At 46.5% G+C, this 22,955-nt stretch overlaps 1 protein-coding gene across 2 annotated transcripts in view; it reads left to right on the top strand.

Moving 5' to 3' along the window:
- Window positions 1–22,955, top strand: part of GRIN2A (glutamate ionotropic receptor NMDA type subunit 2A) — a 363,761-nt gene that overhangs the window by 278,766 nt on the left and 62,040 nt on the right. For both annotated transcript variants that reach the window (XM_047714300.1, XM_047714301.1), the window contains exons 6-9: window positions 10,136–10,341; window positions 16,189–16,357; window positions 16,466–16,619; window positions 21,491–21,616. In XM_047714300.1, the coding sequence (XP_047570256.1) occupies window positions 10,136–10,341; window positions 16,189–16,357; window positions 16,466–16,619; window positions 21,491–21,616 (655 nt within the window). The remainder of the gene's footprint in view (window positions 1–10,135; window positions 10,342–16,188; window positions 16,358–16,465; window positions 16,620–21,490; window positions 21,617–22,955) is intronic.

The raw sequence follows: 22,955 nt of genomic DNA, 5'->3' as shown, positions 1-22,955 counted from the left end.
TGTACATGTTAGGTGTGTACATGTGTGTGAGAGTGTGCATAGGGCATCTGAGAGAGAGAGCAAGACTGACCGAAAGCAGAGAGCAGAGAATATGGTGAGATCCACTGGTTAGTGTAGGGCCGATCCCTGTTAAGGGGAGTCTGCACAATTCTGGAAGGATCGGAGTAAGGGTTGATGTATGACTTGGGCGTTTTGATGTGTTCTAAGGGGCGCCTTAGGAGACCAGTTACGAGGCGAATTTAGTTGTCTCTGGTAAGCATGTCGTGTACAGATCAAATAAAATCAAGCACATCTCTTGGAAAAGCGAGCACAAACACCTGTTAGCCTAGTTTTTCCCAGCTACTTGTGGCCTCTGTGAGGTCTCTCTGAATTTACCCGGACATGAAGGGGTGAATGTTAACTTACGACAGTTGCTGGAGATGAAATTATCTCTGTTCTGAGAAAATAGTGGTTGAACATTTTGATAACTAATCGCTGTCCTTTCACAAAACATTTTCCAGGAGCTGAAGAGCAATTAGCTTTCTAAAGGCACTGTATTTAAATATTATTAATAAAAATGGATAAAAAAATTATTACAAAGTTAATTTCCCCTTTTTATAGTTCTTTTCACAGAATTGCTTTTCTCCATCAGAGGTCAATTATAATTTCTTTTTTTTTTTTTTTGTCCTCGAAACCCCTATTTTTGCTGGAAATCACACAAAGGTTTATCACCAAAATTCAGTTTATTTTGAAGGTAAAGATTTCTTTTCCTCCTCCCACACAGCCCATTTGGGTGAGTTTGGGACTGTTTTTAATTATTTAAAAAATTCATGATAGACATAAAAATCATCTGCCTGCACCTAATTATTGTGTATGGAGTATTTATAAGAATTAAAATCGTGCTGGGGCGCCTGGGTCGCTTAGTGGGTTAAGCCTCTACCTCCAGCTCGGGTCATGATCTCAGGGTCCTGGGATCGAGCCCCGCATCGGGCTCTCTGCTCAGCAGGGAGCCTGCTTCCCTTCCACTCTCTCTGCCTGCCTCTCTGCCTACTTGTGATCTCTGTCTGTCAAGTAAATTTTTAAAAAAATTAAAATCGTGCTAAGAATAGTGCCTAATACATACCAAGTGCCCACTGAATGTTAACTTTTGTTGTTGTGAGAGCACAAGCAATGCCATTCGCAGTTCACTGCTGACCTGTTACTGAACTTTGCAGTCTTTCTGTGAGGGGTTCTTCTGGCACAACTACCCTGTGCTAACCATCCCGGTCAGAGTCCTGTGGGAAACTCCCGTTGGCTCAGCCTAAGTGGCGTGCACACTCCTGAGCCAGTCACTGTGGCTCAGGGGCCAAATGCACGGATGTGCCACATAAGGGCCACGTGCCTGTTCTTGACCTTGGAGCCCGGGATCTCTCCAAAGGCAAACCAACATGCTGTCACCAAAAACATGGGACACTGACGATGGGCCCACACGCGGCGGAAGGCTGTCACGGAACCCTAAGGGGGAAAATGTGGAGAAGGTGGTGACTTGTGGCCAGAAGCACTGATGAGGGGAAAACAAACGAAAACAACTCAGGTTTGTATCAAGAGATGCTTTTGTGAAAAAAAGAACAAAGAAATGCTTTTACAGAGTTAAAACATGAAGTGATATGAACTCCCCTCTACTTATTTATTTTTTAAGATGTATTTATTTGAGAGAGGGAACGGGGAAGAGGGGCAGAAGGAGAGAAAGAGGGGCAGACTCCCCGCTGCGCGCAGAGCCCGACGCGGGGCTCCATCTCATGACCCCAAGATCATGACCTGACGTAAAGCCAAGAGTCCGCCACACAACTGAGTGCCCCACCCGGGCGCCCCAATGTGAACTCCCCTTGCAAAGCTTTTTTTTTCTTTTCATTTCTTTTTTTTTTTTTTTTTCATTGATCTAAACCACAACAAAACAACAACGTACAGCACCTCCCCCAGTGCTGGGCCTTCCTCCTTGCATTTTTCCCTAGAGTAACTGATTTAATCGTCTCAGCAAAACTAAGAGTTCCACGACTGTCCTCATCCCCTTTTTCTGATGATGCCCTCAAAGCAGAAAGACAGCAAAGCAATACAGCCTACCCTCAAACAGGGTTAGGAGCACGCTTCCCCCGTCTCCATCCTGCACAGTGGAAAATCCACATAAAACTTTTTGATTCTCCAGAAACTTAACTACTAATGGCCTCCCACTAAGCAAAACCCTTACGGAGGACATAAACAGCTGATTAACACGGTCTGCCCTTTGTATCATGTACTGAAGGAAGCCAGAGAAAAGAAAACGTGATGAGGAAAATCACAAGGAAGAGAAAACGCATTTATGGTACCACGTTGAATAGCCGCGTATAACAGGACCCGCGCAGCTCAGACCCCCGTGGTTCCAGGGTGTGCTGTCTGTCCAAGTGGCATAGCTGGGATCTGAAGGCAGGACGCCCGAGTTCACACTCTGGGCCACTCCACTACTCTGTCTCTCCGAGACTACATTTGCTTTTTTTAAAAAAATTTCCCTCTTTTGAATTTAGAAAAAAATTTAAATAACCTTTGTCTTTTAGATAGTTTTAGAGGAGTGCCTGGGTGGCTCAGTTGTTAAGAGTCTGCTTTTGGCTCGGGTCGTGATCCTGGGGTCCTGGGATCGCGTCCCATGTCGGGCTTTCTGCTCAGCGAGGAGTCTGCTTCTCCCTCTGAAGCTCCCTCTGCTTCTGTTCTCTCTCTCCCTTGCTGGCAAATAACATCTGTAAAAAAATTCTTTTTCAGATGTTATTTTTTCTTTATTTGAGAGAGAGCATGAGAGGGGAGAAGGTCAGAGGGAGAATCAGACTCCCCGCTGAGCGGGGAGCCTGATGTGGGACTCGATCCGGGAATTCCGGGATCATGCCCTGAGCCGAAGGCAGTCGCTTAACCGAGCCACCCAGGTGCCCTAAAAAAACCTTTTTAAAAAATAGAATGGTTTTAGATTTACAGACTGATTGCGAAGGCAATATAGCAAGTTCTCATACCCCTCCCCCGCTGATTAGCTTCTCCGAGTACTACGCCTGGCATTAATGTGGTGTTTGTCCCATTCCGGGAGCTGGTATTGATACATGGTTGTTAACCGATGTCCGCGCTTTATTCACACCTCCCTGGTTTTTATCTAGTGTCTTTTTCCTGTGCCACCCTATTTTCTCATCTAGGACACCCCACTACATTTAATCACAAGGTCTCCTCAGGCTCCTCTTGGCTGTGACAGTTTCCCGGCCTTTCCTTATATTCTGATGACCTTCCCCGTTTTGAGGAGTTTCAGTCAGCTCTTTTCTAGGATGCCCCTAAATTGGAATATTTCTGATATTTTTCTTATGATCAGACGAGGTTATGTGTTTCGGGAAGAAGACCACACAGTGTCATCACATTATATCAAGGGGACGTACTATCAAAATGACCTGTCCCTACTGGCATTGACCTTAGTCATCTGGCTCCGGTGGTGTTTGACAGATTTCTGCATTATCAAAGTTTTCTCTCTCTCTCTCTCTTTTTTTTTTTTTTTGCCCCAGCAAAAACTTCTAGTTGCATTTCCTCATTGATTTAAAAGCAAGTGCTGGGTTCAGATCCTGATTGTCCTACTGTCAAGCGATGGGGACTGAACAAGCTACTTAACCTCATGCCTCAGTCCCCTCATCTCTGAAATGGGGTAATAGTAGTGTAATATCTTACTTATCAGTCTGTTTTTAGAATTACACAAATAAATATTTAAAGCTCCCAGAAGAGTGAAAACAAAGACTTATTTTTTCTTTCTTTATTTTAGAGAGTGAGAGAGAGAGAGCATGAGTGGGAGGGGCAGTGGGAGAGGGAGAGAGAAGCCCAAACACCCTGTGCGCTAAGTGCAGAGACCAGCATGGGGCTCGATCTCACAAGCCTGAGATCATGACCTGAGCCAAAATCAAGAGTCAGATACTCAACCAAGTACACCACCCAGGCACGCCCAGAAAGACATATTTTTGTCATCATCTGTAATCCTTACAAGAAGTCTGTAAGGTGGAGACTCTTACTTAACCTTTAAAATACGAAGAAACCAAATTTCATAGAGGAAGGTAGAGATTAAGCCGTGCTCTGCATTTTCACTGGCCAAGTTTATATTCTTCCTTTGACTTTTGCATTATGATCTGAGCAGGACACCTCATCTTTCTGAGCCTCAGTTTACCCCAAGCAATAAGGATACCCCTCATTCCCCACCTCCTGGAGTTGCTTGGAGAATCGAGTCGGGTAATGCATGATAAAGTCTCAGTACTGGAAACACACAGGAAGGCACCTGAGAAATGTCCACGATTGACTTTGGCATCATTGTTACCCCATTTGTTAGCTGAGTTACCCCAGCTAAGGCCTGGCCAAGTCAGGATTTGAACCCTCGCCCCTGTGTATAGAATGAGCAAGAGTCAGCTTTGTGGGAAGCTTCAGCTCTGAGCGCCACTGGCTTCCATGCAGCAGAGAACTCCCAACCAAGAAGGCTCTGGCGACCTCATTCTTTCTTCTTGGTCTTCCAGCTTGGTTCTCAGAACCGTCCTGTCTTCTTCAGAGCTGGGCATGTCATCTCCCTGGCCTCTGCTGGCACAAGGCCTCCTTCCTGAATTAAACATCAAATTGTGAGCTGTGCTGCCTTCATTGACCCCTTGCTAATGATCCATTTGTTATCCTGATCCCAGTAAGGAGCGAGCTGAGAAGGCGACTTTCCTTTACTTTGCCTAGAACCTTGGGTCTCAGAGACCTTAGAGATCATCTGGTCTACCCGCACACCCCATCTCTGTTGCAGCTGAGGAGACTGAGACCCATGGAAGTCAAAGGTCAAGGGCGTGTTGTCATGGGAACTCAGCCAGTGCTTCTGCTGCAGAGGCTCACCGTTTTCCCAAAGAGAGGCTTAATAGATGTTGAATTAATGGTAATAGTGCCTGATATGGAGAACTTGCTGTGGGCCAGGAGCTGACCTTCAGAAAGATCATGTGACTTGCACAAAGTCACCCGACCAAGGGCATTGGTGAGATTTGAACCTGTCTGACTCCGAAACTCAAGATATTGATGATTCTGAAACATTTTCCCTCTGTAACCTGTGAGGGAGAGAAGAGAGGGGTCCTGTAGGGATGAGGCTGATCCTTGGAAAATGAATGAATCAGTACGTGCCCATAATCCAACACACACGCTCAAGTGCACCTTCCCGTCCCAGTCACGTGGATATCTAACCGGAAATTTAGCAAGGCCTCCTGGAACTCCCTTTTCCTTTGGAGTGCCAGAAATAGGGCCATGTGTGTAACAGAGACCGGAACACTTCACTTGCTCTGATGCCGTGAAAACTTACCCCCAGGAGGACGTGTGGTGCAGCCTCGGAACGCACTAACTTCTCTGGGGCAGGTGGAACCTGCTACTCTAGTGTTACAGACTCTGCCCCATGGGATGTGCCCGATTCTGGAGGGGACTGGGGGCCAGAAGAAGGTCTCGTTTAAAGAATAGCAGGACAGGGGCACCTGGGTGTCTCAGTGAGTTAAACCTCTGCCTTCGGCTCAGGTCATGATCTCAGGGTCCTGGGATCGAGGCCCGCATCAGGCTACCTGTTCTGCAGGGAGCCTGCCTCCTCCTCTCTCTCTCTGCCTGCCTCTCTGTCCACTTGTGATCTCTCTCTCTGCCAAATAAATAAAATCTTTTAAAAAAAAGAATAGCAGGACAGTCACCATCAGCTCAAAATGGGAGCAGGGAGGGAGAGATTGATGGCTACTGTCCTCAGAGGGCCCAAGGTTCTTCTGTCTTGGACGTGACCTTTAGAGAAAGGCACAGGGAGCATTGGTAGTCTGTGTCCATTTAGGGCCTAGGGACACTGAGGCAAGCAAGCAGAGATGGTGTGACACGTTTCTTCTCACTTCATGGTTTATTCCACTGACACTTGCCATCTTCTTGAGTGCTTCAGAGCGGCCGGAGCCCCTTTTAAATTTAAATTGATTGGCATGGGCATGATGGTCTTGGCTCCATCTGGAAAATAGGATGTAGTCACTGTCGATGGCTCTGCGTCGAGGGGGCTGAAGTCAAAGTGAAAGCAAAGCACGAGCGAGGGAGAGAATACGGGTTTTGTTACTTCAGTATTGTGCTTGGGGCATAAAATCCCACAGCTGAGGCCGATACGGACACATCGATCAGTCTGCTAGTATTTTCCAACTCACGGACGTTTTTAGAAATTCAGGTCTCCTGTTCCTTCATTCCATCAATAACTGTCCGTGAAGTCCCTCCATGCACCAGGCCCTGAGTTAGAAGCTGGGGAACCTCACACCCAATCAGTGTCTGTAGGAAATCCCTCCTAGGCAGGGGAATCCTAATCTAATCAGAGAAACACATAGCTTGTTGAGATGTAATGTTATTAAGCAAATAGAGATTAGATATTTAAATCGAATTAAGGATTTATGAATGAAATGTTGCCGTGTCTGGGAGTTCCTGCAATGTGGTATAGGAGATGTGGGTGGCAAATAAATGAAACAAGGTTGGCCATGAGGTAGTAATTACTGCAGCGAGATAATGGGAACATGGAGATTCATTACACTGTCCCACTTTTGTAGGAGTTTAAAATTTTCCATCAAGAAAGAGACGCAAAGATGCACTGAGGGAGCATGGAGCTTCCTCCTTTGGGCAGGTTACATGTGGACATATATCCCTGGTCACTTCCATCCAACCTTTCCCTCCTGGCCAACAGACTGGATGAACTCCTAGGGTAAACCTCAGCTCCTTACGAGGACCTGCAAAGCTTTGCGTCATCGAGCCCCTGCCTACGTGAGGTTTTCTCCCTCCCCTTCACTCCCCCAGCCTCCCACCTACTCATCTTGGGGTTTCCGATCTCCACTCAATTGCCACCCCCTCAGGGAAGCCCTCTGTGATTTCTCCCCCACTCCCACCATCTGTTCTCTTAGACCCATTTTTTTCTTTCTTCCGCCCGGTTTGTATGATGTGTTTTTGTGTGATTATTGGACTCATGTCTATCTTCCAATTTAGTGTAAACATTCCGTGCAAGGGAAAACTTAATTGCGTGTTCTTGAGTCTCCTCGGTGCCTAGTGCCGGGCTTGACACCTAGTGGTCCACCCATAAAAACTTAGGGAGTGATTGAATCTTTTTTTTTTTAAGATTTTATTTATTTATTTGACAGAGAAAGATCATAGGTGGGCAGAGAGGCAGGCAGAGGGAGAGGGAGAAGCAATGCAGAGCTTGATCCCAGGACCCTGGGATCCTGACCTGAGCCGAAGGCAGCGGCTTAACCGGCTGAGCCATGCAGGTGTCCCAAGGAGCGAGTGAATCTTTGTTCATTCTGTCTACAAGCACTGGACTGACTCAGTTAGAATCCCTCGTGAAAGTGCACATAGGAGGGGAAAGTCTCTTTTCCCCATGTGGTATGGAGACTCCTGGAGTCGGGATCTGGGGACTTGAGGAGCCTATCAGGGCAGCCCAGCAGACTCAGGGGAGTCATTGGGAGCTTTGATGATGCCGGCAGCATTGACAAAGCAGCTTTGGCTGTTCAAGTTTTTCCGCCCACTGCTTGCTTTCAACCCTCCTTGGCGGACCTGTGGGTGCTTACTTAGAGATGGGAAGGGAAACAGTAACTTAGGGGAGACTTGGGATGTTAATACACTCTAGGAACTCAGACACCTTCGCTGCCTCTCTCCCTGGGAGTCAGTCTTGCATGGGAACCTTTGCCTGACTTCATGATGTAGGGTATAGTGATGTGGCCAATGACATCACCAAAGATTCTGCTGGCTAAATGGTCTTTGCCTTGATTGCTGTTTCCTGGGACTCCCCTGGGGCTCCCCCGGGGCTGTCTGTGTGAGGGAGGAAGGGTCTCGGAGCTCTGACCTGGTTACCGCAGATCACTTAATAGAAGCAACTTTGGGTTCACACAGCCCTGTGGTATGGCTCTGGTTCCACGGCTTCCCAGCTATGTCTGGACAGGTTCTATGTCTCTGTGCTTCCGTTCTCTGAACTGCAAAGTTGGAAGAAGAACCCTTACCCTGTGGGATTTGTGGGGGTCAGAGTCACGGGTGGTATCAGTACATTCCCCGACAACACAGGAGAGCTCATAACTGACACTGTGAATAATTACAGCATCGAAGAGCTATGGTGGGCAGGTGCAGAGTTCCGTACTGCTAGGGAAAGGAGGCATGCCCTTGCAGATTAGGTGGTCTTTGAGCTAAGTCCTAAATGCAGACTACAACAATAATAAAATAATGGCAGCTACCACGCACGTGACATGCTAAGTTCTGTGCTCGATGCTACATAGGCATTTTGGCTCATCGGAAACTTACTACAGTCCTTAAGGTCATGTCCCGTAGCTATCAGCATTTTGCAGATAGAGAACATAAAACGCAAGAGGTTCAGTGACTTTCCCGAGGCCACTCAGCTAAATGGATGAAGCCGGGATGAGCCCTTAGCTCTGTGTGACTCCAAAAGCCATTCTCTTACCCGCTGAACTACCCAGCCCCTCTTGAAGGTGTGGCTTTTCCGAGAGAAGTGGAAAGAAAAGGAATGGAGGGAACATGTCCCCAAAGGAAAAGCATGGCCATCTTTTTTTTTTTTCTAGTTGCATATTTATTTCCATTAGTCTAGTCTTTGTCCCGCAGCAGACTGACGGTTCCGAGGAGACAAGCATCATTCAGTTTTATCCACCATCGCTCCCCAGGCTGGTGGCTACACACAGTTGGTGTTTAAGAAATCCGTGTGGAGTGAATGAGGAATTTGACGGGTTCAGCATTCTCCCTGGCCTGTGTTACACATCACAGCAGTGGTAGACGAACCTATTTGTTGGACCAAATTCTCTTACAGCCCTTCCTGTCTTACAAAGGAAGGGATCGGCGATGCTGGACAGTTCTGTAATTGGCTACATGCAATGTTTCCCTATAAGCAGCGAACGTTTTCCAGGATGGTCTAGGAGAGAGAGCACCGTCTGCCTTTTCTCCTGCCACCCCGTCACCCCTTTGGGTGTCCGGGGCGTCCGAATTCTCTTTATGGGCCTGAAATTCATTTCTGGCGACACTCACATTACAGGAGGGGTGGTGAGTGGGTCACGTCAACACAGACAAGCCGGGACTTGGCACTTAGCTTTTCGGACGAGGTGCTTCCTTGAGGTTGGTATTACCAATAAAGCGCTGACCTGTGGTGTCAAGCAATTGCGCACAGGAGCAGGAGGAGGGAGGAAGCGCAGTGCCGGAAGCAGCTTTCTCCCGGAGCAGTATACGAATAGTGCCAATACGCTGTCAAATAAAATTAAGGTTCAAAACATACAGCCTTCAATTTGATTTTGCTAACATGCCGACTGCTGCTCAGAGGGAAGAGATCGATTCTATTTTGACAGGTCTTGGTGCACGCTAAGCGTTCCAAGTGTCTGCTTCGGGCCAGATTAATAACAGTTCACCTTAATTTGCAACTTAAATAGAACCATATCTGGGCTTGAAATGATGCTCCTGATTTCCTCTCCTGTGCGTCCTTCTCATGCTGACTCTCCCGTCAGTCCTCCTGCCTCGTCTTCCACATCATCTTCCTCTCTTCAAACTCCTTCCCTTAGCATCTTTTAAAAATTTCTCCTTCTCTTGTCTCTCTCCTACACTTTAAAAGTATGGAATCCATCCTACGTGCTGGGCACGGTGCGGGTCGCTGTTCCCAGACTGTCTTACTTAATTTGCCATGACATCCTTACAAAATAGGTGGCGTTGTGCTCTTTACAGAGGAGAAAACAGACGTTCCCAATGGTCCAGAGTTTGCCTCGTTTGTATAGCCACTGAATGGCACAGGTGGGGGTCCCAGCCTAGTCTTCTCTGATTCTAAAAGCGCATGCTGCTCTTGCGACGTCAGTGGCCCCAAACTCTGGCAGAACGTTAAGATCACCTGGGGAGCTCTCCCCGCTCATCGTGTGGGCACCATCGCCATATTAATTAGCGGGGGACAAGCCAGGGTGTGGGAGCTGCCCAGTTCTCTGTTCTCCCTTTATCCCTATCTTTTTTAACACGTACACAGAAGCATATGTGGAGGTAGGTAACAGAAAAGCCCTCAAGATGGGTAGAGTTCGTGCCTCGGACCTCGCTCAGGGAAGGAGTCGCCTTTCTAGAAGTCAGTGTTGCGAAAAAGCACAGGTGTGCCTTTGTCTCTCTGATGCAGGTGGGCAAGTGGGAGAACCAGACCCTGAGCCTGCGGCACGCCGTGTGGCCAAGGTACAAGTCCTTCTCAGACTGTGAGCCGGACGACAACCATCTGAGCATCGTCACCCTGGAGGAGGCCCCCTTTGTCATCGTGGAGGACATAGACCCGTTGACCGAGACGTGCGTGAGGAACACCGTGCCGTGCCGGAAGTTTGTCCGAATCAAGTGAGTCCGGGGGTAGTGTCTCTTGAATCCGCCCGGTCCTTTAAAGCCGGCACGTGTCCTCGGCAGCGGCACCCATAGTACCGTAATAAAATGTCATATAAAATATGCTATTCTGATACTAGATTATAATCTGTAATATTAGATTTTTTTTAAGAGGTAATAACTGGAAGTATGCCAGGTGGTTTACACTCATTTAATTCCAGCAACAGCAATAGGAGGTAAGTGGTTTGAGTCCCTTTAGATATTTGTACTGAGTTATGGGGAGATTCAGAAACATGCTCAGAGCCGTCGGACGAGCTGGGACTCAGACGCCCCTTCAAGTTCCCTCCACCACCATATTCTTAGTCTTTCCTTAAAAATATATATATATATTTCTATTTTTCTGACTGCTCCCTCCTCCAAACTGCACATCTCCTCCCTCCCATCTTTATTATATATCCCAGATACACACTCTTGAAACCCTCTGGAAACTTCTCTCCGGGGGGGGGGGGCGGAAGGGGGGCATGGTACACCTTCTGTAGGACTCTCTGATGTGATTAGCATGGACCTGACCTTCTGGGTCTCCTGGCTTACCAACAGCAAGCCAGCGTCCCGTCCGTGCCATTTCCTTTTTTTTTTTTTTTTTTTTTTAGATTTTATTTATTTATTTGACAGAGAGAGATCACAAGCAGGCAGAGAGGCAGGCAGAGGGAGAGAGAGAGAGAGAGGGAAGCAGGCTCCCTGTTGAGCAGAGAGCCCGATGCGGGGCTCGATCCCAGGACTCCGAGATCATGACCTGAGCCGAAGGCAGCGGCTTAACCCGCTGAGCCACCCAGGCGCCCCAATCCTTTTTTTTTTTTTAATTAACGACCGAAATAAGAACTGCCAATCTTTGTGAGAGCTCCGGGTGGAGTTTGTCCCGAACCTCTCAGCCTTCTGGGAGAGCATAAAGCTTTGTGACCAGGTCCAAGGCCCTGACTCTAGTCTTTCTAGGCGAACAGAGAGGAAAGCACGCCCTCGTGGGGATTTTCACGAAGGGAAAAGGCCTACCCCTGGAGTATTTTTGTCAGTATTTTCTGAGCCCCTCCTTTCATCTGGATAATTCTCACTGGCCCTTTCAGTCCTTCCCCAAGTTGGCTTTGCCACCCCTCCTATCGCAGAACCCGGGGTGTGTCTCTGTGCCTTAGTCTGTTCAGGCTACTGTGACAAGTCACCGCAGACAGTGTGGCTTAAAAAAGAGAGACACTTACTTCTCACGGTTCTGAGGGCCGGGAGCCCACCAGCCAGGTGTCCGGAGTGCAGACGGCCGGGTTCTCTTGGTGTCAGCACGTGGTGGAGAGCAGACAGAAAGGAGCCAAGCTCTCCTGTCTCATTCTAAGGGCACGCGTCCCATTCCTGAGGGCTTTACCTCCCAAAGGCCCGACCTCCTAATGCCATCACCTTGGGGTTTAGGGTTTTAACACACGACTTTGAAGGAACTCAAACGTTCAGCGCCCACTGCTCGATTTCTCTGTCGCCTGTTTCTATGGATTACAGTTTATCTTTGCCCCTGGAGTGGGAGCTGCCGAAATACTGGAAACGTGGCTTACTAGTCTTTGTATGCCGGTGATAAGCACGGAATGGGACCCCCCAGTGTTGATAATGCTTAAACGTATGAGTGAACAGGTACCTGTCCTCCCACATCCCAGATTCCAATGGAAGTCGTTAAGCGAGATGCAGATCCCCAGAGCCCAGTGCTTGAGATAAAGATCATTTTTTAAAAATATGATTGCAAAATGGATTATGAAGGTACATTGTAGATTGGAGAAAACTCCCCCTCCTTTTTTTAAATCAATGAGGAGCCTCATTGGAGTTGAAATTTTGAATAGATTAGTCAATGAATAAATACACAGGAAGCACAGTTCATGTGTGAGGCTCAGTGCAGGGCACAGAGGCTACATCAGCAAACAGAGAAGTCGAGAGAAGGGGGTCTTGTCATATAGAGCGCACACAGTTACAAAACAGCTCAGCCACTAAAAGATCAAGACAGCTCCATGTTACGATAAGCCTTGTAAAGGGTAAGAATAAGGTGGTGTGAGGCGAGAGTCACTTGAGGTGCGTGGGGCTCCTTCAGCTCATACAGGTGAGATGTGAGACGATACAAAAAAGGACAATGAACATGTGAAGAACAGGGGGAGAGGCTTCTGGGTGGCAGGAACAGCGGGTGCAAAGGCCCTGAGGTAGGAAAGAGATTGACAGGGGTGGGAAACAGAAGGAAGCCCAGGATGGTGCTAGAGGGTGATGCGCTGGGTGGGAGACGGAAGGGGTAAACGCGGGAAAGTTGTCCAACCAGAGTTAGATTTGGGTGGGTGGTCTTTGAGCACAGCTTGGTCAGATGAAGAAAGCAGGGCGGTTGGCACACAGCGAGGACCCTTACCTCAGTCAGGGCACCTCCTTTATGACAATGATGCCTTTCTTGTTTCGATGGGGCCATCAAGTAGAGCCTACAGTCAATCATGGGAGCTTTAAATCTTTAACATCAGAAGCCTTGGAGCTGACAACAGTAGGTCCACGAGTCCTGAGCCACATTTGTATGGAGAAAATAACCAACCCCACCCCCGCAATAAATTACTCTCTTTAAAAGAATTAAGTTTTTTAGTAGAGACTATAAACAGATCAACAGGTTCAAATTCACATTTTTGGTTCCTGTGGGAGGTGGTGGTTTGTAGCTTCCTTCTCTTACTTGGCGACGGGACAAGGTTACTGCACATCTAGGCGACATCAAAGTCTTTGAAAGCCATAGGCAATCGCTGGGACCCATTCATCTCAATACTAACACAGATCAGATCGATTGCATTTCCTAAAGGTGATACCGTTGAGGCAGGCTGATTGGTTCTAAGAAGGATTCTGGTAGGTACCATGGCTCTATTTTTCTTGGTGACGTTCTCCCAGGGAAAACGTTTTGTCTCTCACTTCTGGTGAATGGTGGGGTCTTTAAGACACACATTAGTCTTCTAAAAACATAGGTAACAGGAAATGAGCTGGGGAATCAAGCATTTCTTTTCATCTGTTAGTTGGGTCTTAAGGCATGAAGAGAAAATCGAGAAAAAATGATCTGGCTTGTTACATCGAGGGAAAATGGCCATCCTGTCGATTAATTCCCCAAACTGTCAGATGGTCGGTGAGAAGAGAGGAAATGTATTTTTTTTAACATTTTATTTATTTATTTGAGAGAGAGACAGAGAGAGAGAGAGCATGAGCGAAGAGAAGGTCAGAGGGAGAAGCAGACTCCCCATGGAGCTGGGAGCCTGATGCGGGACTCGATCCCGGGACTCCAGGATCATGACCTGAGCCGAAGGCAGCCGCTTAACCAACTGAGCCACCCAGGCGCCCGAGAGGAAATGTATTTTTAAGCACTTATGTGAGAAGTGCTGTAGCTACTTTATTTTATTTAATCTCCCCAACTATCTTGCAAGGTAAGCACCAGCCTTCTTAATTTGCAAGGGAGCACGTTGAGGCTCGTTAGTGAAGAAACTGGTCTGTGTCTTCCTGATGGTGAGGCGCAGACCCGGGACCTGTCAGCAGCTCTGTCCGATCTCCACAGCCATGATCCCATCCACTGGCCACACTGGGAAGCTGGAGAGCTGGGGAGCTGGATTTCTTATTAGATCCCTTTCTCCACATAGGCTTTTATGGGTCATTTTTATTTTGGGTGATGGTGGGGAACGGGAAAAGATTGCATTGGGCGCCATTTCTCAGATGTCTTTGTGGTCAAATCACACCCCCCTGTGCCCATACACCAGGGCTGTGATTAGAACTCATGAAAGTTTTCAGTTACAAACCGGTCTGTGTTTCCGTAATCCCCAGGAGAAATTCATCTGTCGCATCTACTGCATGCTTTTCGTCCCATGGTCCCAGGGTATAATTCCATGTCTTGCACACAGTCGGTAATGTGAAAATGTATTAATGACTGCTGCATCTAGACATAGACCTGAATCTAGATGTACGCCTACTATTAGGAGACTAGGGGAGGTACTTACTTCATTAGCTGGCTGGGATTCTCAGTGAGGCCAAAGATTACCCATGTGCACCTGTGACCCCGAATCTTAAGCTTGGGGTGTTTGTAACTCCTATCCAGGCTCTCTCAGGAATCCAGACCAGGAGAAGGAAGACCCTTTGACAGAAGAAGGGAGGGAGCAGAGGACAAAGGAGACAGAGATAGGAAGAGGTTGAGAGGAGGCATTGATGTGTGGCCCGTGGTGGGCAGGAAAAAAAAAAAAAAAAAAGAATTGGCTCTTCCACATTTTTCAATGAGCCCCAGACAGATACTGAGAAGGAAATTGTATTTGGACATGCCATTGATTTAATGCACTTAGGACACATTTCTGTCATGTTCATGGCATTTTGCAACCCCCTACCATTACTCGAAGTCACACTGTCAAATCTCCCTGTGTTCCTGGGCTGAGACAGACGTCAGTGGTGCTTGGGTATGTGTGTGTGTGTGTGTGTATCTAATTATATGTGTAGTATATACTCACTGCAGTTAATTTGTGGGGGGAAGAAAACCTAAAACCACGAAAAAGAGAAGTTATTTTTCACCATTCAAAAATAGCTACGCTTCCTATTTCATTGTTTTTCCGTCCAGATATTTCATAAGCTCATCTGTTTTTATCTAGCTGGGACTGTTCTGTATGGAACACTGTGTAACCTACTTTTTTCCCTGTGATATGGAAATGGAAGTATTTTCCTATTGTGAAGTTGCATCTCCATAAGCATCACTTAGTGCTTACGTAACAGTTGGGTGCGTGGATGGCCCCGCCGTGGGATATCCAGAGCACGTATCTCATGACACTCGTGACTCAGGGAGCTGAGCTCGTGTGGACCAGCTGAGCCACCACCCGGAGAGGTCTTGATCTTCCGACAGGAATTGTCCAAGTAGCAGCTGTTAGTTGGGAAGACACTCTTTCTTTCCTTTTTGAAGACACTTTATAGTGCCTTTAAAAATTTATATTTTTGTATAGTCCTTTGATTTGTATAGTCCTTTGAATATGACTTGGCCAGGTGAATAAAGTAAGAGCAGGGTGGCTGGCACAAAGCCACCTTTGTCACCTTGGTAGTTGATGACAGCTTTTAAGATGCCAGTACCCTCCGTATTTTAATAGGGCTTTTTCCTGATCAAGAACATTACTGCTTCAAAGTGTCAGCTTTTATACTTCCTGCGATGTAGGGAGGGAGAGAAAGTGTTAGGAAGGAGCCCTCATTTGACGGATGACTCCATCAAGATACAGTAAGTTCATGGACTCAGACACGAGGTGGATCCCTGTCTTCTGGTTCTCAGTCACGGTTTCCTCAGGAAGCAAAGTGCATTTCCTAAGGAAGACACCTTTATTTGTTCTCTTTGGTTGCAAACCTCTATCTGCAGTGGTAGGATGAAGCAAAACCCTCCTTTAGCTGAGAATTTCGCGTCATCTGTCTCTCTTCCATTTTCTGATAAGCTTTTATAGTTCAGTTCAGATCATGTGCCAGAACTTTCTAAAGGGGCTGTAGGTGTCATAAACATAAAGATAAGAGGTGGTATAATGGAGAAACCGTTACTGTTAACTAAGAGAAATGCCATGGAGTTTATTTCAACAATTATCTTGAAGCATTGTACATGGCACAAATAATAATCACTCAATAAAAGTTAGCCGTTGTCGTGGTTACCGTCCCATGAGAACACTTAGTCCTTTTGCCGACATAAACTACTGCCTGTCCTTGAAAAAGCCCTTCCCTCCTGTTGAGCCTCAGTTTCCCGCATGGAAAACAGTGGAAACATCTTAGGTCATGATGGTGAGCAGATCTCCCCGTGCTCATATCTACGGTCTCGGGTTTTTTTTTTTTCTCCTACAGCAATTCAACCAATGAGGGCATGAATGTTAAAAAATGCTGCAAGGGTTTCTGCATCGATATCCTGAAGAAGCTTTCCCGCACTGTGAAGTTCACCTATGACCTTTACCTGGTGACTAATGGGAAGCATGGCAAGAAAGTCAACAATGTGTGGAACGGGATGATTGGGGAAGTAAGTGGCCTTCCTCCCGTGGGCTCTAATCTGGACTCCGTGCCTGCGGTGCTCGGGGTTGGTGGGAAGGGCAAGTAAAGGGTCTGTGCTACTTTGCCTTGCGTGCAGGTGGTCTACCAACGGGCGGTCATGGCGGTCGGCTCGCTCACCATCAACGAGGAGCGCTCGGAAGTGGTGGACTTCTCCGTGCCCTTTGTGGAGACGGGGATCAGTGTCATGGTTTCAAGAAGCAACGGCACTGTCTCACCTTCTGCTTTTCTAGGTAGGTGGACACCAAGGTCACTGCTGTTTTCCTGACAGGGAACTAGAAGCATTTGTCTTGTTTGCCGGAAGGATGGAACCAGGCAGGACCTCGGTCAGTTCCTTGCAATGACATCACCGCATTCCAGAGCCTGTCCTATTTGAATGATCTCAATTCTGTACCCCCACACCCCCAGCCAACCCCATTAACATCTTTTGTTTATCTCGGATTCGGAATGATCCTGAACACACAATCGCATATTCACATATTGGTCCCGATTGTACAGAATGGAGATTAGCACATAGACGTCTCAGAGCCTGGAAAACATTTAAAAAAAATAAGCCTGCCTGTCCACAGTTAATTTAAATCAGCCCATAAGCCTTTATTCCGCGTCCTCATTCCCATCGTCCATCCCTCACTGGCATGACAGCCGTTTATTTACTGGATTTGAGGGTGAAATGATGATGACCGCACCGTGATTTATACCAGCACTCGGATAAACAAAATGCAAGTACTCTGGAGAGCATACACTGATGGAAAATTAATGGAATCATATTTTAAATGTGACTATCCTTCCAGCGGACTGGTTTGTAAGGGAGAAAAATTCCTTGCTCTCCTTCTAACTATTTTCATAAATACATGTTTTGACATAAAACTTTTTTTTTTTTTAAAGCGAGGTAGAGCTCTACTTTTTTATCATCCTGTTTCCTTTAGTATTGTATGCATAGTTGCCTGGCCAGAGAGGGAGAAACCGCGTGGGATGCAGCCATGCATGATTTATTTTTTCTTTAAAGGAAAGTCTGATATGGAGTATCAGGTTATCATCAACAGCTTTTGAGAGCAGCTGCCTTGAAGATCGTGGGATTCCCGTTCCCTTCTCCTTGGCGCCCCCGTATCCGTGGGTTTGTCCCAGATTTGGGAAGGCTGAGGCCAACCCCTAAAGCAAACTGCACGAGAGAGGGGAAACAGATCAGAGTCAACCAGATTCTTACACGTTTCTGGACACACGCGCAGCTGCTGGAGAGCTCGCACTCGCAGCCCAGAGCCAGTCTGTGGCCAGCGGCTCCCGGCCGGTGGTCTTCTTTATCCACCATCTTCGCTGGTCCGTCGTGGGGCCCTGCAGGGAAGCTGTCCCTGTTTCCGTCTCTTGAGCGGAATGCTGACCGCAAGGATTTTGGATTCCGCCTCACTCGCGGAGACGCCTGGATTTGCTGTTTGCATTTGTTGATAATGCACTGAAGCGGTTGAAATCCTTACCTCTGCCCAGATTTCACGTTGCACCCCGGCTTCCGTTCTCGACAGATACACGTCTTTGTCGGATATGGATAATGACCCGTATCTCAATAAGGGAGCCTCAGGACACCAGGCAAAATGCTACCGACTGACCCGGACAACTCAGGCGGAGTCTTAGCAGTGATTGGGTGGTGTGAGTGAGCCTGTCCTTATTACGGTTTCCCACTCCCTAGGATGCCCTTTAACAGGGCTCTTTGGCCCTGGAGGTTAAGAAGAGGTTGGAAGAAGTGAGTTCATGGAAAGAATGAGCAAAGATCTGTTTTCTTTTCCTTCTTCTTCTTCTTCTTTCCTCTCCTCTCCTCTCTTTTGTTTTGTTTTTAAGAGAGAGGGAGTGCATGGGAGCAGGAGGAGGGGCAGAGGGAGAGAGACATTCGCGCCCTCAGCGACTGAGCCAGCCAGGAGCCCCATGAGATCTGTTTCCTTTTTTTTTTTTTTTTAAGATTTTATTTATTTGACAGAGAGAAACACAGCCAGAGAGGGAACACAAGCAGAGGGAATGGGAGAAGGAGAAGCAGGCTTCCCGCGGAGCAGGACTCGAACCCAGGACCCTGGGATCATGACCTGAACTGAAGGCAGACACTTAACAGCTGAGCCACCCAGGCGCCCCTAGAGATCTGTTTCTTTTCCATATCTCCATATCTCCATAGTGAGCTAGAGAAAACTTTTTTTCCCAATTCAATCAGAGTGGGGGAAAAAGTACCATCAGCTGGCTTGGCTCATTAAAAAATGGGTCGCTGATATCGAATTTGGCCTCAACCCAGTTTCCCCTGGATTTTTATCTTATCTGCATTCGTAGGACATTTCCATAAAAAAGTCAGGTAGTTTTGCTAAGTTAAGCCTCCTTTCCACCCTTACTCTTCCTACCGTATCTTTAAAAATAAAATAAAGATATATTGTAGCCAGAGGAAACTATTTTCAAAGCTGTTTTAACATCAGTAGCCTTCATATTTTTTCGACTCACTAAATTACATCCCTATTGGATTGTGTGCCCCCTTATTTACGGTCATTATCGGCAGGTTTTGAAAGTCATAATGAATCATGCTAAGCTACATTTTTCCATTCACTGGCTCAGTCATCTGGAAGGGCCCAAACATTCAAAATCTGATTGCATTACTCTTCAGTATTTCCTGTCCTCTCTCCACAAACTCCATTAGCTCCCACTGGAAACACTAGCAGGTAATGCGTCTTGAGTTTTTGTGTAAAAATGTAACCGGTGGCTCTTCAAGGACAGAGGTGGCGTCTCTTGTGATATTGCCATTCAGTTACTTCCGAAGACTTGCCAAGCAGATGGGGTCATTCGATCCAAAGAAATGCTGACCCAGAGTCTCCTAGATTGAAGTCCCTTCGTCAATGAATGCGTCCGCTTTAAACCAGTAGAGGACGTAATCCAGAGCCACCCAAAATATTTCTGGGTCCCTCCTTAGACACGTCTAATGGTGGTGTTTCACCATTACTGTGATGCTTTTCTACACGTGGTGGTGTGTGTGTGTGAGAACAGCAATCCTTCAGGGCGCTCCTAGGTACCCAACTTATTGAAACCAGAACCCTGTTGCAGAAGCCTTTCATCCCCGTGCCATGATCACAAGTCAAGTGACAGATGTCGCTTCCAAGTGGGAAGACATCTGGGATCAGTTGCTTGATCCGGCTTCCTTCTAAGCCCACTGCACCCTTACAGGTTCTGATGTGCGAAGGAAGAATTCAGAAAGGATGCCCTCTTGTATTTTTTTATCATGTTATCCCAACCTGCAGAGAAAAGTTATCAGATTAATAAACGCGCAGGTTTTAAACCAGGATGCCTTTTTCAGGAAGCGCACACCCCCCCCGCCCCCACCCCCGCTCTGGGTTCCGGCTTTAACCATGGAATCAAACAACTGTTCCATTTCACATACTGTGTGTGTAGTGCGCAACACACACCACCACACGCCACCCAGCACTTTCCATGTCCATGCTCGCTGACTCCTTACGGAGATCTCCTGTAGTAAAGACACACTGTCCCGTGAACATACCCAACTCAGAGAATGACTTCACCATTTCTTTCTATCTTGAATGTTCAGTATTTTTAATCCCCTAATTACCCACTTTGTTCTGTGTGGATATACCTCACTACCAAACTGCAATGATTTCAAGGCCGTGGTATTGCTACCACCCAAAGTAATTTCAGCGAAGATAACGTTGTTGCAATCTCGTTGATTTCTTCAAACTCATCTTGTCTTATTCAGACCAAATGGGCTGTGTTGTTACCTGTTCCTTTTTAACATATCCGCACTGTCAAAACTGCATTGCAAAGCATTCCTTCTGGTTTCTAAATTATCCAGTGTAAAGCTTTGGACGTATTAGTTTCTTGCTATGTAGTAAGCTCATTAAGTTGCAATTTACGATGACCTCTAGCTGTGTTAGGGAGTCACAGACTTTAATGATAAGGTGGCTTGCGACCAGCCTAGTTCCTTACGATTATTACTAGCTCCATCAGAAAAACAATTTAAAAATAATAAAATGTCTGCTCTTCAAGAAGTGTTACTGGCCTTCTTATATTTTACCCTCAGAAAATGTTTGCTTATGAGGCAAAGAATTATACATATATTGGTATCCAAGGGCAGTTTCTTCCCAATGCTGCATTCAGGTGGAGATATTTTCATTTTTCAAAATTTTAGCCTTTGTTGATTTTCTAGCAAACTTGTCACATGCGGATACAATGGCTCCATTCAGCTCCCTCAATCAGACTGAATATAAACGCTCTTAACTTTCTTGAGCGTTCTAAGATATAGAACCTTGTGACTTGGCCTGCCCTTCTGAGACCTCTCTATGAAAATGAGCGTGATCTAAACTCCTTTCGGTGGGGGGGGGAATAACCATCTGTCCATCTACTACTTCATTGCCTCTACTCTCAGTGATGTTTTTCATTGAATTACCATGTGAGTGTAATATCCTCAAATGACTTTTCAAATGCATTTAAGCCCATTACCAACATCAACAAGATTTTAAACTTGTAGAAGTCTCATCTGTCTGGAGCAGAGGGTGAGGTGGGGCGCATGGGAGTAGTGGGGGCAGACGGTGACCTTCCAGTATTGCTGTCAACTCCGTGATTTTATAGTCCTTTTCTAACAGGTTGTAATGTTCCCTTTCCTTCTGGAATTCCCGGCCCACCGTCCCTCTGGCATGTAAGGATAAAAATGAAAACAAGAATAAAGCCTGTGCTGATCTGCAGAAGCCTTAGGCTTGACTGTTTGGGTCTAGTCTTGCTTCCCCTTCTAGCGTTGGTCCCCTGCACATTACTATGATCATAGGACCGGATGGTCTCATTATTTGCATTCTTTCTCCCATTTGTTTTTCCACTCCTTGACCCAGTTTGGAAAATGTCATGTGCTCTTCTCTATTTTTATCCTATTATATGCAGCCTTATAAAATACCTCACATCTGTTGTAGAATGAAGGACGGTGAAGACGTGTGAATCCACATTGACTAGCTTCTTTTGAATGGTTGAAGTCACGTGAGGGCGGGTTTCTCAGTGAGCCTGCCAGTGGACCTCTGGTCTTCTTGCTGGTCTTGCATAACCATGTCCCACTGACCATGTCCCACTCCTCTGGCCTGTTCCCCTGCAGAACCGTTCAGCGCCTCCGTCTGGGTCATGATGTTCGTGATGCTGCTCATTGTGTCCGCCATCGCTGTTTTTGTCTTCGAGTACTTCAGTCCTGTTGGATACAACAGAAACTTAGCCAAAGGGAAAGGTGAGACCCCCTCGTCAATATGACCCAAGGTTAACGCTCTTTCATTTACTCTCTACAAAGGTTTCCCATTCAGAACACCTCACCCTATACCATCTTGCTAGGCTGTGATAAGAATGGAGCTGGGCGACCAGTACTACTTCCTTCCACCCCGTGGTGGGATATTTGCCTCAACTGAAAAGGGATAAAGCCAAATGAAGCGTTTTCATCATTTTATCATGTGAAGTCTGTAGTTGTTAGGTGGAAACTACTGACAGTTTGTTGAGAGAGCAGATTTAAAAAGTTTTTCTGGCAATTAACTTTTGAAATCTGTGTCAAAAGAAACGTTAAGATTGCAGTGAATCTCGTCTTCCGTCTATGCAAAGAAATGGCTTTTATAGAACCTAGTTTAAGAACATGCTGCAGATTACTGAATCACACTTGCATTCATTTGACAATAAAGATAATTGTAAGGGGGGGTATTTTCTCCCGAAGAATTGCATTTTCCTCTTGACAGTGCCTGACATTAGTGCATTATACTTGATAAAGCTGCAATCAGTAGATAGAAAATTGCACCTGGCCAACATACATCCCTAATAAAATTAAGTAGGTCATAAAGTCATTGGCTATAACTTGTGAAGAGGGTCCTATGCGAACCAGTATTCATGTGACAGACATAAACACATTACATCACTTTGAGTGACTCTTCCTCCATGCATAACAGTTTCTAAGTGGATGGCTTCAAAAGGCTGCTGCTAGGACCAAATCTTTTTCATTAAACATGACTTAACTCGGTGGAAGACAGCAGGTCTTTGACATAGAGCCATCCAAAATCAGGGGCACTTGAATTTGCCGCAGACTCTTTTCACTGGGAAGATTCAGTACTGGAAACAGCCAACAGGTCATGGGAATCTGTTAGGAACTTGGTTCCTAAGTTCCTGGTTCCTGTTAAGAACTTATTGAGGTCCTCCCACTTCTTCACCATTGAAGCATGGTGATTACTGTCTGTAAAGCATCTCCCATCCACCAAACCCGGTGAAAATGCTATGAATAATCGTGTTATGTTTAAATGGGATAATTGTCAGCCTCCACTAAGAGGCCAATGTCATTAACCAATACGGAGCTTCCTGCAGTGGGACCTGAGAAGGTTTTCAGTGAGCAGTAATATTTATGTTCGTGCGATCAGCGTTTGTGCTGTTTGTGAGTTCATGCATGTCTTTGATGAGTATTTACCGAGTGGGTACTATGTGCCAGGCACTGTGCTAGGAGAGGGGAATAACATGTTAAATCAGGGAGAGATTTCCTGACCCCCAGAGAGCCGAGAATTTAGTTGCAAAGACCACACATGAACACATGCGTTAAT

This window comes from Lutra lutra, chromosome 18, assembly GCF_902655055.1.
Source record: "Lutra lutra chromosome 18, mLutLut1.2, whole genome shotgun sequence".
Taxonomy (NCBI): domain Eukaryota; kingdom Metazoa; phylum Chordata; class Mammalia; order Carnivora; family Mustelidae; genus Lutra; species Lutra lutra.
The sequence above is the reverse complement of the archived record's forward strand: the minus strand, read 5'-3'. Positions and strand labels throughout refer to the sequence as shown.